Below are 19,301 nucleotides of genomic sequence, written 5' to 3'. Positions count from 1 at the left end.
ATTGTAGCCTGTCCGTAGAAAATCCCTTTGCAACTTTCTAGAGACCCAAGACTGTCCTAGTATTATTTTTATGTTTCATTGTTAATAATAAAGGGGTTTGATTTAGACATTAAACCAAACTCTGTGGTGGGTTCAGTGAGGATCTCTGTCTACCTTTAACACATGCAATAAGCACAAGTGTAATCAACAAGTACTGAGGTCATATGGTTGTAAGGCAAGACAACATTTTGAAATCAAACATAGAAAAACCAGGAAATACCTAGATCTGTTCTATACTTGCTATGAATTATTGTGGAATGAGACTATCACTGAACATTTATACTCATACACACATCAATTAAAACAATTGAATTACCTTTTCATCGTCTTCATTGAAGAGTTCTCCACTTGAAGACTTGTTGATGCCCTGAGCAACTCCAATGATCTCCCCATCACTGTTGCGAATGGGCATGCACAGGAGCGACTTGGTTTTGTACCCTGTCAGCTTGTCAATTTCATCACTGAAGCGACGGTCCTGCAAGCCAGGAGGACAGCATAAAAGGAGAGAGAGAATGTAAGCACTTATTGCAAAAAATACAGTTTTATATCTTAACTTTTAGATAACTGCCATGTAACTCATCAGGGCTTCATGTCTAAACAAACAAAAAACAAACAAGTGGTCCAATGCAATGTACAAAAATGTGCTCTAAACTTTGACAAATGTATTTCATAAAAAGATGGTGCATAGATGCTTGCTGTGTTTAAACAGATGTAATGAATTTTTTTTTACTTTCTTATGAGAATGGTATCAACTGATGGAGGACTGCGCAGATTTTTTTCAACATTTAAAAAAGAGCCACTGACATCTTAAAGAAGTTTGCTGTGCTTGTGACTTGACCTAAAAACAGTGCTGTCTTAGTGTCCAACATATCAGGTAAACACAGATGTAATGCAAATACAAAAGAAAGAGTGATGTTTGTGTGAAGATGGTGTTGGACACATGCTCTGTTTAGCACACTGTTGGTGTTGTTTCCATGCTTTGCGCTCTGTTCAACAGTTTGATTGATGATCAATCACCTGTGACAGATTACATGACAGACGGACAGAAAATGACCTGTCTCCCTGCATCTCTCTCTCTCTCTCTCTCTCTCTCTCTCTCTCTCTCTCTCTCTCTCTCTCTCTCTCTCTCTCTCCCCTCTTTTTCTCCCCCTTCAGTGACTCATGCAAATGCACACAAGCATGCATGCACAAAGAGGAGCAGGCACCTGATAAGCGTCAGGAATGTTCACTGTCTCTCCGTGTTCAGCCACATATCCAATGATGCCTTTACCCCACGGCACTTGAACTTCATCTGAATTCATTGAAGGTAAAACTGTAGTGCCCGCGTGCACATCAAAGAATTTGGACACTAGTGTCTTCTTGTTGCCGGTTCCCTCCACTAAAAACAAGGAGCACCGGTCTGCATCGACCATTATACAAACAAACACAAGGATTTTGTAGCTGAGACTCGTTAGATCCAAGTCGTTAGATATGTCTTTTACAAGCTCCAGGAAAAAGGCTCTTTCGTTGTGTTCTTTGAGGTAATATTTAAAATCCACTGCCGTGGACGGGTACTGGGGGATGTTGACTCTGGACTCCAGCAGTGCGCTCAGTATGTGCGCAGTGGTCGGGGGCAATGAGCTCGCTTTCCTCAGCAGAGCTCTCCTCCTCATGCTGGTCAGGGGCTCCTGGGCCCTGGAGTTCACATGTTCGTCATATGTCCTGTTGGCATTGATGGCCTTTGATCTGGCGAAAGTTTTGCGCAGCTCCCTTTGCGAGGCTCTCCTCTGCAGACCGTCACATTTGCTCGCCCAGCTGTCCTTGCACGCGCTGCTCTTCTCCTCTCTCGGCTCGGCGGGAGCTGCAGCCGCCGGACTTTTGCACGCCTGGTGATTCTTGAGCCATTTCTCCACCATGCTATAGTTCCCCTTTCTGTTTAGGTAGTCCTCAAATAACTCGGGATGCGAGTCTAGAAAAGTTTCCACGTCAGAGAACAGCATATTTGGCACTGCCATGTCTGTTCTTCAGATGGTCCTCAGCGAACCAAATCCATGAAGACGCGCAAAGAAATATCATCTATGAGGCTTTAACTTAGATTAAACTGAAGAATAATCCGAAAACTTCAAAGTTGCATTATACTGGAAACACCCCTGGAGCTCTGTCTTCATATTCAGTTTCCACTCTGTGAGGAGAGGGATGGAGACTCCCTTTGCGCACCAGCATATTCTCCACAGCATCTGCACACCGTTCACTTCATAAAAGAACATTAAAGCAAATCAAAGAAATACAGCAAGGAATAAAATAAAGGCTAACATACACCACCACAGGCACTGGAAATCTCATCAAGAGCCACTACCGAGCATCACCGTCGTTTGGGTCTTCTGGTGAGCAAATGACGCTGCCTGTGGTTGGCTCCATCCCTCTGACGCTCACTTCGTCATACAGACGGGAGCTCCGGGTTGTTCAGCAGTCAGCCCTGTAGACATTTAAACCTCACAAAAGGCTCTCAGTATGACGATGATGATGATATGAGAGATGACAATTTTGATACATTCACAAATCATCCCAGCACAAATAATGTAAAATGAATGGCACATACAAAATGTCAAAAGGGATGTAGTTAATTTCAGCAATAATTTAGAGCTTCTCAAGATTTGTAAGGCTTCTCATCATGCAAAAGACCTCCATGCGTGAGTATGGTGCACGAAACAATCCAAAGCATTCACTGTCCAAGCTTTGTTAATGCTGCTGGCTGACAGGATAAACTAAAGTGAATGTCACTTACAGAAAAATGTGTGTGAAAGCACATCTGATAGATTCTGCAAATCGACAATCCATCTTTTTCACAAACCTTCTGAACTTTGGCTTCTGAAGTAGTTGGCCTATATTATTTTATTATGCAACAGCGACTTACATTGGCAGAGAGATGCCAGAAAATCAAATTCCTTTATATTATGTGTGACTATGTGCAAGTGGGGCATTTGAACGCTAGAGGGAGTCAAATACCACAAATTGCACTGAGGAATGAACCGGTGGATAACAGACCTATACCCACAGTCTGTTACATATAATGTTGAGTAAGAAGCCCTCCAAGTTAGACAACTTTGGTATTAAATACAACTCATAACACAACAAGCCAATGCCAATGTTATTTGCCAGCTTTGTTGCAGTGAGTCAATAAATTCACTCAACTCAATTTGCACCAAATCCTCCTCTTCATCTTCCACTGAGGCCAGACAACATGATTATTGCTAATTTTCTATAAAATATGCACCATTTGCAAGTTGAATATCTGTTAAAAACTTCAGTATCTCTCTTTGAAGCTACACAGTCAAATCACCACCTCCACATGAGGACAATACTCTCCTCTAAAAGAGAACCAGATATGAAATTAACCTTGGTACTTTGAACCAGCTGCACTTTGCAGCTAATGCACCGCTCGAATGAATGTACTGCAAACACAGATGACAAGCCAAATAACCTTTATCCACTTCATGGGGACATTTTGCTGAGTAAGCAAAATAATTTAATTACAAGATATAACAGTCAAAATTATATTACCTAACATTCATGAGGGAATGATTGAATGCAATTAAATCATTGTCTGATATGTTCAACCAGATCCTGTTTTAGTCTTAAATTATACAAAATATTTACTGAAAAGATATCCATCTCTTGAAAAATAGAGACCGACAAAAAAACAACTTTTAGCGTGAATTTTATTTATCTTTAGAAATGACACAATAAAAGGCTGTTGAGGTATCATCAAAATCAAAGCAGAAAAGGTATATTCATTATTGGAACAATTATTAAGACTTTTTGACAATCAGCCAAAAGACAACTGAGAAAAATAATGGATGACGATGTTAACGAACAAAATAAAACACAGCTTTCAGTCTCTACATTCTGGATATACAGTATATGGTTTAATAATTTATTTTTTAGAAAAGTAACCTGTTAAAACCAGGGGATATCATGCACTCCATCACAACAGGAGGATCACATCAGAAACAAAGAAACAGCTGTGACAAACATATCATGCCAACATCACTCAGATTGCTTGCCGATATGCCTGATTTTGAAAGGATGAATCGACACTTCAAGCAGTTCGTCAGGACACAAATTGGCAAAAGAAAAAAAAAAAGCACAGGTGAAAAGTTCTATGAAGTTGCAGACTTGAGATAAGCTACAAGGTCAGTTCGCTCATTCTTCTTCTTGATGCCAGCGAAGATCATCTTTGTGCCTGGAATGTATTTCTTGGGGTTCTCCAGATAAATCATCAGGGTGTCGTCATTCCAAACAATGCCTAGGATTAAAGTTAGCACAAACAGTAAAGACAATGTTAATGACACAAAGGACAATTCTTTGAATTACAAAATGACAACATATTATGTACAACTCTTACCTTTGCTTTTGTTAGCATCAGTGTAAGAGTAGCCCTCCGCCTGGCCAGTTTTACGTCCAAACAGACCCCAAAGGTTAGGCCCAACCTTATGCTTGCCACCATCCTCCACAGTATGGCACTGGGCACACTTCTGGACAAACGCCTTCTTTCCCTTTGCAATATCTGCAGGCATGGTTTCTCTAGAGGGCGAATACACACAGGGCAATTAAAAGCTGGACTTCAACACTTAAGTATTTTATCAACTTTATAATCAATCGATCAATCAATCAGACTTTATTTATAAAGCACTTTTCATACAATGACATTGAAACACAAAGTGCTGTACATAAAAACAACTTAAAATAGAATAAATTAAGAAAAAGATCCCAGCCCCAACCCCACCCCACAATCCTAAGGTTAAGAACACAATATGCAACAATAATAATAAAAACAATAAAAAATAAAATAAATAAATAATAAATAAAAAATAAGTTGCTGAACGAACTGAGGAAACGCTCTCATGATATCTTAATGAGGAAACACTGGAGGTAAAATAAGATGTTAAAACTCAAAACAGGAAATTAAAATCACCAAAGTAAAATAACTTTCTAAAAAAATAAAAGACTAAAATATTAAACCGTTAAAAGAACTTAAGATGCTATACTTAAAACAAATAAATAAAAAAGTACATAAATAAGTAAAGTAGTATAAAAGTGACTACATTTGAAATAGATAATAAATAAATAAATAAATAAATAGAACTATTAAGAATACAAATAAAACCTAGTTTAAAGCAAGACTAAAAAGGTCGGTCTTAAGTTTGCCTTTAAAAATATTTATACTCTGTGCAGCCTTCAGATCCTCAGGCTCCACAGGCCTTAAAAGTCCACTACCTGAAGACCTGAGGGCTCTCACTGGCTCATATGATAAAAGCAAATCTGATAAATAAGAAGGGCCAAGACCATTAAGACCTCCCATATATAATTACTTTGAGTTAGAAAAATGACTTCCATTAAAATGCTATGATGGCAGGCTACTACTTTTTTCCTACTGCTTTGGATTATAAAATGAAAAAAAAATGGTGCTACCTCATTCAGCCACAGGAGGGAGCTCATCTACAGTATGTGTTGCGCAACTAATATGGCACCGGCATTGTTACAAAACTGACCGACGATACTTTTACCAATTACACAATATTTTCTGAGATAAAAAAAAAACCAAAGTGTGCTTTCAGAAGTTATAAGGCCACTTTACCGGATGGACTTCCCTTCAAAATAGTGACATACAGTATGTAAGGCGGGCCTAATGTGGAATGGCGTTACATGCCGGTTCAAGAGGGAAAAACATCTATGTGTGATATGTACAGTTATATATACGATTTAAGCGTTTTAAACATTGTTTAATATTCGACTCGTCTGATAGGATTAAGGCATGACTGTAGAGTATTCTCCGGAGATAGTGAAAGCCCAGTACCAGACCACGTTTCACAGAGGGACCCATCCGGCACAGACATGTACTTGAAGACGTTTTCAAAGATAATACACTGAGATTTATGAGCAGAAACACTTCCCATCTTAATGATCTGTGTCTTACCTCTTTTTGTTGAGTGTTCAACTGACTTCACGAGACTCGATTTCTCCTCTTGGTTCGCTCGCCGGCTCGGTCACATTGAATGTGCTTCCTTCCTTCGCGTGAAATGACCCCCGGTCCACGTCATCAGTCAGCTGACCTGTTTCATCATCCACGTTAGGTTACGATAGAAACTCCTTCAATGACTTATGTTATCAAACTGCACAGCGTATGCTCAAACTAATAGCAATACCTCTGAGATAATGTAATTATTAACAACTTATTGAGCGATTACAATGAAAAGAAACCCCAGTGTATCAAATCATGTCTTTTTAGATCAAACACTGAGTGAATACTGACTCAAAATGACATTTGATCAAAAATAATGGAGGCTGGTTATTTTTTTTTTGCTGTTTTTTGTTATGTAATGGACACTCACACAAGCACTGACCTTCAAACTTTTTGAAGGATTGATTGTAACTCATAACCTTTACAGTGTTTCTTGAAAACAGTTTCACGAAAACCTGCACAGTGTCCATCCATACAATCCACTGGATGTACTAAAACAGTAAAGGTTAGGGGGAAACCTTTTAATCATCACAAAGTCTCAAGGTATCAAATCAGGTCTTTTAAGATCAAACACTGACTGAATACTGACTGAAAATGACATTTGATCAAAAATAACTGAGGCTGGAATTTAACTCTCTCACAGAGCAAGTGTTTTCATGAAAGAGCATAACAGCAAAGTATGTGTTTTTTGTCATACTTATGTAATGGACGCTCACAGTGGCGTGTCCAGAGGGCAAGCCAAGGGTGGCACTGGCACTCCTTGAAATCTAATTGGCCACCCCAGGTGTCACCCCAAAATACTAAACTATGATTGGCTGTTTGCCTTGTCAGAGCTGCAGTGGCGGTTCTGGGGAGGGGCCAACAGGGGCCAGTGCCCCTGTAAAACTGAACCTGGACCCCCCTGTTGCCCCCTCTCTACACCAAAATAATATTATACAATAAAAAAAGCTTCGGTATCAAGCCAATGTTACAGGCGGAAAACATGCGTGTGACACTTGGTTCCAGTCCCCTAGAGCGCTAAGGGACTCATGTTGAGTGTAAACAGCCAAACAGCTGCTGTCAGTCTGCATTTTGATATAGTACACAGTAGCATATATGTCTAGTATATAGGGATGCACTGATGTTTTGCCAGTTTGTTCTCAGCGGGTCCTCGCCCTTCTCAGTCTTGCCCACACCCTTGACCCCGGCCTGGCCCCCCCCAGTAAAATTGGTCTAGAACCTCCACTGCAGAGGTGGGGTTTCTGTTAAAATCTATAATGTTGGATGAGTTAAAAGGCTGACAGTAGATTTCTTTATTATTGCCCTCAAATGTGACTTTGAAAAAACATCTTTTGTAAGTCCTTAATGAATTAAGCTTAGAAGATTTATGCCACTTTGACGTGTTTTTTTTTTTTTTTTGAAGTCAAAGGGAATATAACAAATGTTTAATACTTTAATAAATGTAGGTTGTGAAGGGTCAATGTTATTTTTTTGTAAATGCACTGGCCACTCCTGCCTATATGCAAGCCTCAGTTGGGCCACCCTGGTCAAAAAGTTCTGGACATGCCCCTGGACACTCACACAAGCACTGACCTTCAAAACCTTTTTAGATTGTAGCTCATAACTTTTATATTGATTCTGGAAAACAGTTTCATGAAAACCTGCACAGTGTCCATCCATACAGTCCACTGGATGTACTAAAACAGTAAAGGTCACAATGAAATCTTTTAATCATTACAAAATCTCAAGGTCACAGGTTCACTCTGGCAATGACAGGTTGTCAGAAAGAGGAAAAGTTTAAATAGGGGCATGTCAGAGCTCAGGTTGGGTAACTCAGCCATGAAACCTAATATCCAACCCTTTAAGGACAGACACAGACAGATGAGATGACTTTATGGTCATACTTATACCCACAGACTGCCTCTCAAGTTACTGTGGACACATAACAAGTGACAAGGTGACTCAGGTATCAATGAAAGAATCATACTCATATTTAGCTATTGTGTTGAATAGAGACAGTCAGACCAGTAGTCTGATAGGGTCTAGTTTCATTAAATGCTTGAATGGGCCAAGTCCCATTTGTGTGTGTTGGTTTGCTCATTAGTGTGTGGGGCCTCAGTGCCATGGTATGTTAGAAACGGGTGCACTCCTGGGGTTTTCACACACAGTGGGGATTATGGAGATTAATTTAGCTCTGTACAAAAGTAGCTTGATAGGGAGATTTTGGTCCCTGTATAGTTGCCTTTGACCACCTCCAAGTAGCCTATTGACCTGAGTGCACTCACCAACCCTCTGGTCTTTATTTACATTTGTCTGAACTGTTGTAACCTCTGTTTATATTGATAGTTATATTTATAGTGACTTCAATGGCTACCTTGCCAAATGTGAAGAATCATTAGTGCCTGCTAAAAATGTTCAGGGTTATAGCTTTCAGTTTAGCTTCCTAACTAGCAATGTTTAACCCGCAAGCAACCACAGTCTAAACCAAAATTCATACTATATGCCTAACTTTTTCATTTTACATCATCTAACTCTCTATTTATTATCTTTGATCTTATTTTGTAATCACTAGCACATCTCCCTCTGGGACTTATTCTGGGAATTCAGCAAAGTCTCAGTCTTGCTCAGTAAAGTGGCTATCTTTCGTTAGCTTAATGAATGGATTATGGTTTTTAGATCCTTTTTAATTTTATCCCAGCACCCTGAAAAATATGATAACAGGGACATATGCCCAACCAGATTTTTTCTGCAGGTACAGTATTTAATCAAATCAGTATCTAGAGAATAAAAATTAACATGTTTACAAAGGTGTACTAAATCAATAATATTTAGTGCATCAATATTTGGCGCATCAAGAAACTAAAAACAGGAAAAAGGAGATGCTTAGCAGCTGAAATCCTACATCAGTGAAAAATAAGATAGCATTTCATCTGAAGGTTCATCTGACGTTGAGTCTGGGTATGAACCTCTGACCACTGTGAAACCTCCTGCTTTCCGTCTTGCTGGTCCTGCTTTCATCCCGGATCATCTTAACCCTGCTGATCCAACCTTTCACTCTTGCCTTGAAGGCCTCATAGATATGCTGCATGTCATGGAGCGTCATGCACGGGTCAAACAAGAGGAATCAACCAGCAGTTCCTGGGAGATGATAGAGGAGGAGGAGGTTGATGGTGAGGAAGAAGATGAGGAAGAGATTCCTAATCCTGCTGACCATCTCAGTGCTCCTGCTTTCCCTTTCTTGCCTGCCTCGTCTGACTTTCCTTTGGACCTTGCAGTCATCACTCCTTTCCTTGATCAACTGAATGCCATGCACAGGCATTTTTACTCCCGATCAGATGAGGACTCTTCCTCTTCCTTTGACATGTCAAATAAGGAGTCCACATACCTTTTGGAGAATATGGAATCCTCCAGTGTCTCTGAAGAGTATGAGGACCAGGTATCTTCCTCATCTAGACCCTAGCAGCTCTAGGAGACGGGAGGGAAGACTGCGCTGATGAGGTAGATGGGCCTGTTTCCATGAGGCCCAGGTTGTTTGATGAGAGCGCCGCAGACTGACTCCTAAAGTGAAAGGCTGATGGTTTTCACAGGATCATCAAACCACATCTGCCATCAGGATAGATGCAGCGACTTCACATCTTGCAGGATCATTGATTTTCGAGGTTGCCCTTGCGACTGGCAGGTCTAGTGACACCTCAGGTAGTGTCTTGCACCTGGACTTAATTTACTGCAGGGATAGTAAAGAGACCTTTTTGTAAATCCTGAGGACTTGCCTTTGCGCCTGGCTGGGCAAGCAAAGCCCCAGGTGGACTTTGCATCTGGCAGGGCTGTCACATCCCTGGTAGCGTCTTGCACTTATTCTATATCTCAAAAACTGTATGTTAGTAATCATTATCCTGTGTTTTTATTTACCTGAGCTGCTCCTCCTCACTGTAAAGTCAGTATGCACCCCTGATCCAGAACAGAGTGTAATGAGATGTTGTCTTAACCAGCTACATACCCGTGTGTTTAGATAAGAACACTTATTCTGTATCTTAAAGATTATTTGACTGTCCCACTGACCATTGTTTGTCTTTCTTCCTCTCTCCCCACCACCTGAGCCATCCCTGATGTTAAACGTGTATTAGTAAAAAAGGTGAGTATCAGCTTCTGGCATGTAAAGACAAAGACAGAAATGTGCTACTGTACTATTAAACCATCTAAAATGCAGAAAAGATAAATGCAAGCTACTGATTTTAAGTAATAATGATCAAACAGTGTTTCATGTTTATCAGTATTTATATTCTATGATTCATGTTGTAGTTCAGGTGTGCAGCTTTACTATCTCTTTGATTTTCTCTCCTTTCTTACCCGACCTCCTGAGCTGCTGCTGTTCACTGTGGACGAGTACTAGCTGCTCTCTCAGAACAAGTTAAATCATAAGACATAGAAATGTTTTGTTTTAGTTGTTTTTCTGGTTATCCATCTTTACAAGGTTTTTTTTTTTGTCCTACTGACCATTGTTTCTCCTTTTCTCATCCATCCATCCCCAGAGCAGCTGCTGGTCACTGAGTTTGAAAACAGCAGGTTATGATGTGAGGACAGCGAGTGCAGGACGTCAATGGCTTCCTTGATGACAAAGAAGAAACGCTCACATCTGACCTGCAGGAGAATCTGGAGAGTAGACAGAGGTACAGTCACAAAAATAATTGTAACAGATGTTTAATGCCTTTCTTAACCCAGCTTATTTAATCATCAAAGATGGTTGATGTCACTTACTATATCTTTCTCTTTATCAGGTCGCCTTCTGTCAGTGGGATTCCATGGAGTATAGACGTCAACCAAACCACACAAATTCCTGTGTGACACCAAACTTTCTCACCTCAGTTGATTTTGTTTTACGTTCAATAAAAAGCTCAGGAGTTCACGGTGGTACTGTCAGATTTTTTTAAACTTGGGTTAGTGTGGTGCTTTGTAAACAGCTGATCAGTTGCAGGTGTCAAAAAAACAACGCAACAGTCCAACAGGTGGAAACAGAGATAAATCTCTCCTTAGGAAGGAAGCCTTTTGGATCCATACTTTGCAAACTGAGTTTCCTAAAGGCCTTAATGAAGAATTGCTGTAACAGGTAACTAATCATTAAATTCTAACTGACTTGTCAGGATGTAACGGAAAATCTCTCCTCTCTGAAAAAAACCCAGCAGTTTAAAAATATATATGGTTGATCATTTTGGGTAAGAGAACAGATAACTGTTTCTTTTTTCACAACTTCATAACAGATCATGTTTAATAACTTAAATATGAAAATGTAGTACTTTAATTGGCACAAATTACAGAATTATCATAATACGGTTCATTACTATAGTACAATAACTGATGCATGAATGTGTTAATCACTTTTTTATGTGAGAATAATAATCATACCTATGATAAGTCAATATCTTTGTAAAAGCAACACATTCTATCTTTTATTTTCTTAAATATCTTGTGGTTCAGAACATATATTTGTTTGGTATTATTGTGAATAGAAATTTCATAATGTAGGAAAAAAGTGTGGTTTAGTGATTTAGTGGTATAGGATCCAACACTTGCAAAAAACTTTCCATATCACAATCTCTTATGGGGCTGAGCACCTCTAAAAATACGATCCTATTATTGACTCTGGCTTAATGTAAATAAATGTTTCCTTGAGGTCTATTTTAGGAAGCTCAATGTATCTACTATGGTACTAGATAATAAATTAGTGTGCCAGGATAAATTTCAAAGCTAACATAGTTAGCATTAAACAAATGTTACTAGCTTAGGCTGCAATAAAAATTCAAGGACGAGTCTTTAAAGTGTATTAGCTCCCCCAAGTGAGCACCAAAGATGTTGGTGGGTGGCTCTTGACTTACTATGTTGGCTGATATTACATAAAATATACTTTATTAATGTTCACTGTGTAGCAGAGGTGTCATAAGTATTCACATTCATTACTCAAGTAGAAGCATAGATACTAGGGTTTGAAAAGACTTCTGTAGAAGTTGAAGTATCAACTCAAGCTTTTTACTCAAGTAAAAGTGTAAAAGTTCTGGTTTCAAAACTACTTAGGTATAAAAGTAGTATAAAAGTATAAGTATAGTAAAGTATAAAAGTAAAAGTAATGTAAGGGGGAAAAAATGCCATTAAGGACAAAAGCTTAGACTGCGCCACAGGGGCCTACAGTGTACTACCCCACCTCCCAAAAAAACATTTTTCTAAAGGCCATTATGACTATAATGTTATATTAATATGTTAATGTTGAAATTTTGTTTGCACTTTTTCTGCCCATGGAAAATTAACACATTTTCGTACAATGCAAATATATTAAAGAGCCATATGTGCATTAACGTGTTTCATGGAGCAGAAGATAACAAGGCTATTTTTACAATGTAAGGAGTAGAAAGTACAGATAATTGCGTGAAAATGTAAGGAGTAGAAGCTGAAAGTCGGCTGAAAAATAATTACTCCAGTAAAGTATAGATAGGCCTATCCAAAATGTCTACTGTAAGGCCCTGTGAGGAGTTTTGAACTGGCTGAGAAACAGACTGAAAATGATACTGATGCCTCTTTATGACCTTCAATAGCAAACAAGTCCATCAGCAGCAACACTGACACCTTCTCTGTTGTAATTTTTAATGCCTGAAACCACCCTGGGGGGGTAGGTGTCAGACCAGATGATGGACATCTGGCTTCAGAAACAGCCTTTATTTGACTGTTTTTCATGGAAAATAATCACATTGCCTGATAAAGTTGACTGTTAAAGACAAAAGGATGAGGTTTTTGTTGAAAACACTACTTTTTGCATGTATAGGACAAGAGATAAGAGGTATCGCTTAGTCCACAAGGGACACCAGAATTGATATAAAACAAAAGTTCCTCACAGCAGCTTTAAGTAACGTAACAAGGTATTTGTACTTCGTTACTTGACACCTCTGCTGTTTCGCCATAAAGAAGAAATATTTACAAAAGGAAGGAAATTAATATTGTGTTAGGCTCCTGTCCTCTAGTTATGTACATAATACCAACAAAATCTATTGACCCTGTTGTAGTTGTTGTACGGAACTGTAATTTAGTTTTTCTGTGCCTTGTTTTCAAATAATTGCAAAATTCAATAAAGTTTAAAAATAAATAAAACTAACATAAAACACTCATCAACAAGGTTAAAAGGCAGAGGGGAAGAAAGGGTTAATGTTTTGTACATCTGTGCTAATACACCAGAGACAAATAGCTTACATTTTCAAACAAAAACTGACCAACAAAGTCCTTATTATGTTATTAATGTCCAATCCAGATCCAGTTTAGACTTGGCTCCGTGTTTTGTGAGCAGCCCCCAGTGCTTGATCCATCCCTGCGCTTTCTTCCCGCTCAAAGCCGATCTTGCTGCAGGGAGGAGCGAACTGAGTGCAGTCGAGCTGAGCCGAGCATCACAGCCCGCATTCAAGGAAACAGGCGAACACTGCACTTTTTAATTTGACTTCCATAATGTTGTAGCATCCTTAGAGCACTCCTATTTAAAAAGAAGAGCTTACACATCTTCCATGTGGACCCTTTAATGGAGGCTGTTTGTCTTTGAGAAGCTGGGAAATCTCTGCCCAGTCAAGGGAGACCCCCTCAATTGTTTCTGCGCCAAGAACTGTAAAAGACATGGTCATTACATCGCATCTGTGGTAAGTCATGACGCTTTTCTCTGTGTTTCAACTCAACCTTAGTGGCAGTCTCACTAAAAAAGGAGACCGTGCCGTGTTAATGTTTATGTAAGCTGTCCTATCCTTGCTTTGGTGCTGTGTGCACACGGAGTCCCCAGCATCCTTTTGTATTTGCATCCTGAGTGAATCACCGAGGACCAGTCAGACATTTCCACCGAGCCACCACTGACTTAGCTAGCTAACCTGACACACACTTTAACAAAAACACTCTTGGTCCCAGCATCACAGAGGACATTATGGAGATACAGGACATCTTAAAACATGGATGCCGTAGTGGAGTAATGAAACAGCCACGCAGCTAACTCTGAAACAGACTTAGATGATGTAAACGTAATGCGTCACTGACATTTCCACCTTTTTAAATGAGCTCCATCTCTTCTACTATGCTGCTGCTCCTCCATCTATTCCAGTGTTATTGATGAGCTCCACTTATTATAGTTTATATCCACTTATTATGCTTCCAGTGTTGAGGCGCTGACTAATTGAAAGTTAGCCAACTTCTCTCACTTTAACAGAGCTGCTCCACAATATCAGTCAGCCTCCTGTTAACTGAAGGTCAGCCTGTGACTTTGCAGGTCTTTAAAATACACAAGGATCCCATAAATTAAAGACCAGCAGAGAGGGGACTGAGGGTTTGTTGTCTGTCCCTGGCATGCTGACTTGAAAGGATGCAGCTTGTGTTGATTGATTTTTGATACACTACTTTTTTGGCCCAGCCTGAAGAGGGCTGAAGGTGTCCTATAATAGTCCCATTTAGATGAAGCCTTATCAGAGCTTATTGAGCCTTTATACTTTGACAGAGAGAGATGCTCAAATATTAGATTTGTACTGTCTTCTTTTTACTGTGTCATTAACATTGACACTGAGTAGTAAAGCATATAATTGCTCTTCCCTCTCATTTAATTTGCTCACAAAGTTAATACCAAATTAAATGCCCGACTGAAATGTGTTTTTTAAAGTGTGTGACTCATGTGAAGCTGCCTCAAGTCTTAGAAATGATTGAAGTGTCATTATTATCTGTTATTAGCCTAACACGTTTTTGGTTCCTTTATTTTTGGAAGCAAAGTGGTTGACATCAACCAAAGTGTGTCATTATGATAGAAGCTCAAGTGTATTCTTTTATTTCGCTCTAGTGCCTAAGGGCCTCTTTATGAGTGTAATCAGGTGTTATTCAAAAACCCATCTTAGCCCTTAAATTTAGCCAAGCATTCAGCATGCATTAGTTTCAATGCAAACTGTGAGATACTATGTTACAGTACAAAGTTAACAAGTCATATCTCATTCCAGGAAATAGCTGACAGGATCTGAGCAAGTATTCAGTGCCAACTTTCAGCTCCCGTCAGTGCCCAATATGGGCACAAGACAGTGAGAACTGAAAAAAGTATTGCAGTGTGATACCCAGCTCTACCTAGATGATGTAATATGTGCAGCGCGGGATAAACTGGCTCTGTCCAGTTTGTGTTGTTAGAATAAAAAAAAGAGAAAAAAAAGGCCTACATTTAAGAGATGTGCCGCTCTCTGCTTGCAGATGTCACACAGACTCTACATCCATTCAGCCTGCTGTCGCACACCCAGGTAAAGGGTCCAAACACTGCTGTGCTGATCGATACGCATTATTAGCCAGTTGTAAATTCAGACTATTGTTGTCCTTGAAGACCCTGTAATATAATCTTGGTACAACATGAGTCTGCTTTTGTTGGGCCCCCTTTAATTATGCAACAGAGAGGGGAGAACAGCAAACCTGGTTCACTGTAGAGTGCTGGTCGATAATGTGATGTTGTGGGTGGTTTGGATGTGGAGACAACATAAACATAAATGTCTTTCCTCCCCTATTAAGGCACAGTTACCACCATGCTTTATCGTATTACAGGGCTTTGACGAGTGATGCAGTTAATGCTGTAGCTTCATGTTAAATGTGCACAAGCAGCAGCTCATCATATTGATATATTTAGTAGTGATTCATGATTGTTTCTTCATATGATTTTCCTCAGTTTGCTTGCCTTTAGGCCTTGTAGTGCTGCTTGACATATTGGGTGTCTAAATCTCTAGTTTATTTCCTTCATCCCTCTCAGATCTCACAGGGCAGCATGCACAGATAGAGGGATTACTGCGGTCCCTTCGACAGCTCTGCGCTGCTCTTCCTTGACCCACGTCAGGACAGATGATAGTCACTGCTTCATTCGTGATACTCTATTGATCCCTGAGGGACAAATTTGACTTTTCATTGGCCGCAGCCCCCTGAGGTCACAGCATATATTCGGCGACATAAAGCCCCCAAAGCCTGTTGGAATTTAGCATCTTGTTCAAAGGCGTTTCAGCAGAGCAGATTGTTCTTATTACAGGTGACTGAAGCTGAAGCATGTGGCTGGTTCTGTGCCAGCCTGCTTTAACTCCACAAAGGCTTCACATCCTTTTAAAGTAACAGGGATTCAAGGTTTGATAACTCGCTGCAAACTATCACAGGAACACTGGGTTTGAATCAAAATGTGGAACATAAAAAGTGCTCAAAAGTAGACCAAAGGAAGTAGATTTCTTAAATGAGTCTCAGTTTGTTTTGTACTCTGAAGACACCAGTATATCCACCCCTGACATTTCAATCTCTTTATGAAGATAGATCAATTTCCAACCAGGGTTTTGATTACAACGTTCCTGATTACAGATAACAGTAATGAGCAGTGATGCCTTTAGTGATAATGCTTCTCACTTGATGCTCTGAAACGTAGGAAGACTGGCGTTTTATTCAATTCACTTAACTGCAGAATCAGTAAACTGCCACCAAAGGATATATGGGAGTCATTTCAGTCTGAGGCCACAACGAAAGAGTGTTTCTAATCTAAGCCAATCTTCTGTATGTTGTAGCTTTCAGCGAGAAATACCATCTCAGATTGATGTTCAGTTGGCTTTCACAACGTATGAAAAATGCATCAAATAAACAAAAACAGCAACAGTTTGGTAGAGAAATATTGAAATCTAGACATTTCATAGATTAGGCTTCACACAACTGTGAGCTTTAAATGGTTAAGAGGAAATAAGGTAGCAGTGAAGCTTAAACTTCCATGTTATGGCTCGCTAGTTTACAAAGCAATTGTTCCTTATCAGCTTAATTAGGCTGTAAGTGACTGTGACTGTAAGATCCTCGACTGTAAGAAAACAGATACACAGAAAACCGAACAGCAGAAGAAGTCCTTCTGTGCCATCGGTTTGTTTCTACAAAACAGGACAGTTTTCTAGTAATTATAAAGTCTAAAGCTGGCCAGTTGGCTGCATTGAATCCTGTTTGTCTCTGATCACAAGTTAATTACTCTGTTTGTTATAATAAAAGTCCCCAAGTCTAGTTTTAACAAACATGTTGGCCTTGAATTTAAAACATTTGGTGCAAAAACTAACTTCAGAAGTCTATTTGAAAGTATTAAAATAATATTTTTGACCTTAAATGTCTCTGAGAAAGTTTTTATCATAACTTCTATTCAGTTAAAACCCTCTTCCCCAAATACTGTTACTTTTCCAGAGCATGAAATGAATCAGACAGAATCCATGTTGTGTGTGATTTGAGCTGAGGGTGCATTTTGGGGCGAGCGTGAGAGGTGGAAAAGAGAAGTGAGAGTGTTTTCTTGCTTACGCAGACAATTCATGAACATGGGATTGTTATGAGGAAATTAAGCAGAGGGCTTCCATAAAGGAGTCTTTGTAACATGTAACGCATCAGCAGAAACAAACGGGCTGCATGTTGCAGATATGCAGTTTTGTTAATTAATTCACAGTGTGTCATGTAGAGCTTTTACATCACACTCTCCACTATGTGATATACAGGACATGTGTGGAGATTATACAACATGCCATTCCTGACATGTTTGTTGAAGTACCACAGTTTGTTTAAAATACCACACTTCCCTAACACTTCTCTGTAACGGTCCTAACCAGGGTTAAACCGACTATAGAGAAGTGTTCATAACAAGAGAAGATGTTTATCCAAAGAGCTGCTCATAGAGTAAATCTAAATTCAGTCATGCTAGTGTCAATAGATCTAATCTAAACCACGTAGAGGGGCTCATGTCAGGCAACAGGTAAATAGATGCATTTTGTCTCAGGCAGCTGTGAGTGTGTTCAAGTCGTTGAAGTTTTTGACATTTCACTCCAACGTGTGGCATTAAAAGAATGTCTACAGAATGGCCGTTTCCTCTGACTCTTACAGACTACTGCCATTGTGCCTTTGTGCCTTCGTGCAACTGAAGGCTGCTCTTTGTTCAGATGGATCTTGAAACATCCCACCCACATTCACTGTGTGAGGACCTCAGACATTATGAGAAAGTTTATCAACAGAAAATACCATATAACACATGATGTTGACAAAACAGAAGAACTTTTTTATAGGGATGCACCAAAATGAAAATTCTTGGCCGAAACCGAAAATGAGGAAACCAAGGCCGAAAACTGAAAAGCCAAACACCTGAATAAATGATTATGCCAATTATTAGTAGGGAGACTGGGGACAGTTGTAACATTTCACTCCTTGAGATTAAGCCATGCATTTTCTGTTTGTGTTGCACAGGCATTTTCTAGATCATTTATTAGCAGACACTTGAAGCTAGTTTGTATAGCAGTTTGAACACACTGGGTTAAAAGAGCTCAAAGTTATAGACAGAAATGTCAAAAATGTTAGAACTGTCCCCGGTCTCCCCTACCATTGCATTTATGGCTCTGACTGTGTACTAACCTCACTAAAATCAAGGATCTCATTGAACATATCAGACAACGAGGGTGCATGCCCCTCATCTGGTTCAGAGAGACAAGTCCTTTTTTCTGCACTCTGTTCTCCTTCTCCTGCCCTGTGCGCTTCTCCATCTCCCAGCGGGTTCTCCGCATCCATCGTGGCCTAGATCATTTCTTGTGCGCGCTGCTTTATTTCCACATTCAAGTAATGATCTTTAGAACGTGGATCAAGTACAGTCACGATGAAGTGCAGAGGATCCGAACAGATCTCTGTGAAACGTGTGCTGACAGACTCTAAGAGTGTACTTTTCATTGTTGTCACTCCGTGGTCCGTCTCAACCTCTTTGCTTAGAAGACGCTTTAGTGCTGCAATTAAAAGAAGAACGGATGCAGACATGTTGACCCTTATCCAGACAAGCGCGTACTGGCCGCTGTTTTTGCTTGCGTCATCACAACATTCTGTTTCGGCCGTGTTGTTTCGGTGATAAAAGTCTTTCAGCCGAAAGCTGAAAATGCACTTTTCTGCAATTTTTGACCAAAAATGTTGGTGCATTCCTACTTTTTTAGAGTATGTTTTGTTTGGCTATAAGTTTTTCCAGATTTATTCTCTATGATTTTGCATTAAGCACAACATAAACTTCCTTATCATCCAAGTCGACTCAAAAAAATCCCCGCGGAGGCCTTTGCAGTTCTCATGGGGAATGCTGCAAAATGTGAAGTATTGCAAGAACGTTCTCATCAGGAAAAAAACAACACTTAAAATAAGTGTCATGCACTTGCAGCAAGCGGCAACCTCTGGCACGCGAGAAGTAAATCCTATGCAGAAGTGTTAAAAACTGCAGTTTCTCAAGTGTCTGCTTGAGGCTGGC

At 39.7% G+C, this 19,301-nt stretch overlaps 3 protein-coding genes and 1 long non-coding RNA gene across 8 annotated transcripts in view; 2 read left to right on the top strand and 2 right to left on the bottom strand.

The window, feature by feature from the left end:
- Positions 1 to 2,033, bottom strand: part of pde11a (phosphodiesterase 11a) — a 58,971-nt gene extending 56,938 nt beyond the window's left edge. The window contains exons 1-2 of the mRNA XM_034694145.1: positions 1,245 to 2,033; positions 356 to 514 (exon numbers count right to left, since the gene is read on the bottom strand). Of these exons, the coding sequence (XP_034550036.1) occupies positions 356 to 514; positions 1,245 to 2,033 (948 nt within the window). The remainder of the gene's footprint in view (positions 1 to 355; positions 515 to 1,244) is intronic.
- Positions 2,034 to 3,719: 1,686 nt separating this feature from the next.
- LOC117820662 (cytochrome c) lies at positions 3,720 to 6,128 on the bottom strand. Its single transcript, XM_034694509.1, has 3 exons — positions 5,996 to 6,128; positions 4,424 to 4,602; positions 3,720 to 4,324 (listed from the first exon to the last, which is right to left on the bottom strand). Exons 2-3 carry the CDS (start codon positions 4,593 to 4,595, stop codon positions 4,179 to 4,181), a joined length of 318 nt encoding a protein of 105 aa, XP_034550400.1. The 5' UTR covers positions 4,596 to 4,602; positions 5,996 to 6,128; the 3' UTR covers positions 3,720 to 4,178.
- Positions 6,129 to 8,820: 2,692 nt separating this feature from the next.
- LOC117820559 lies at positions 8,821 to 10,920 on the top strand. Of its 2 annotated transcripts, none has more exons than XR_004632772.1 (3): positions 8,821 to 10,151; positions 10,554 to 10,686; positions 10,795 to 10,920. It is a non-coding gene; the product is annotated as an uncharacterized LOC117820559 (long non-coding RNA). The 2 variants fall into 2 exon arrangements; XR_004632771.1 differs by having other exon boundaries at positions 10,549 to 10,686.
- A 2,360-nt stretch (positions 10,921 to 13,280) lies between these two features.
- The window catches only part of osbpl6 (oxysterol binding protein-like 6), a 49,421-nt gene continuing 43,400 nt past the window's right edge, over positions 13,281 to 19,301 (top strand). For 2 of the 4 annotated variants that reach the window (XM_034694451.1, XM_034694448.1), the window contains exon 1: positions 13,281 to 13,683. The gene's annotated coding sequence lies outside the window, so the exon portion shown is untranslated. The remainder of the gene's footprint in view (positions 13,684 to 19,301) is intronic. The other 2 variants (XM_034694449.1, XM_034694447.1) reach the window with 1 other exon arrangement.

The sequence above is a fragment of the Notolabrus celidotus genome, chromosome 10 (genome assembly GCF_009762535.1).
Source record: "Notolabrus celidotus isolate fNotCel1 chromosome 10, fNotCel1.pri, whole genome shotgun sequence".
Taxonomy (NCBI): domain Eukaryota; kingdom Metazoa; phylum Chordata; class Actinopteri; order Labriformes; family Labridae; genus Notolabrus; species Notolabrus celidotus.
This window is presented reverse-complemented; position numbering and strand designations above follow the sequence as displayed.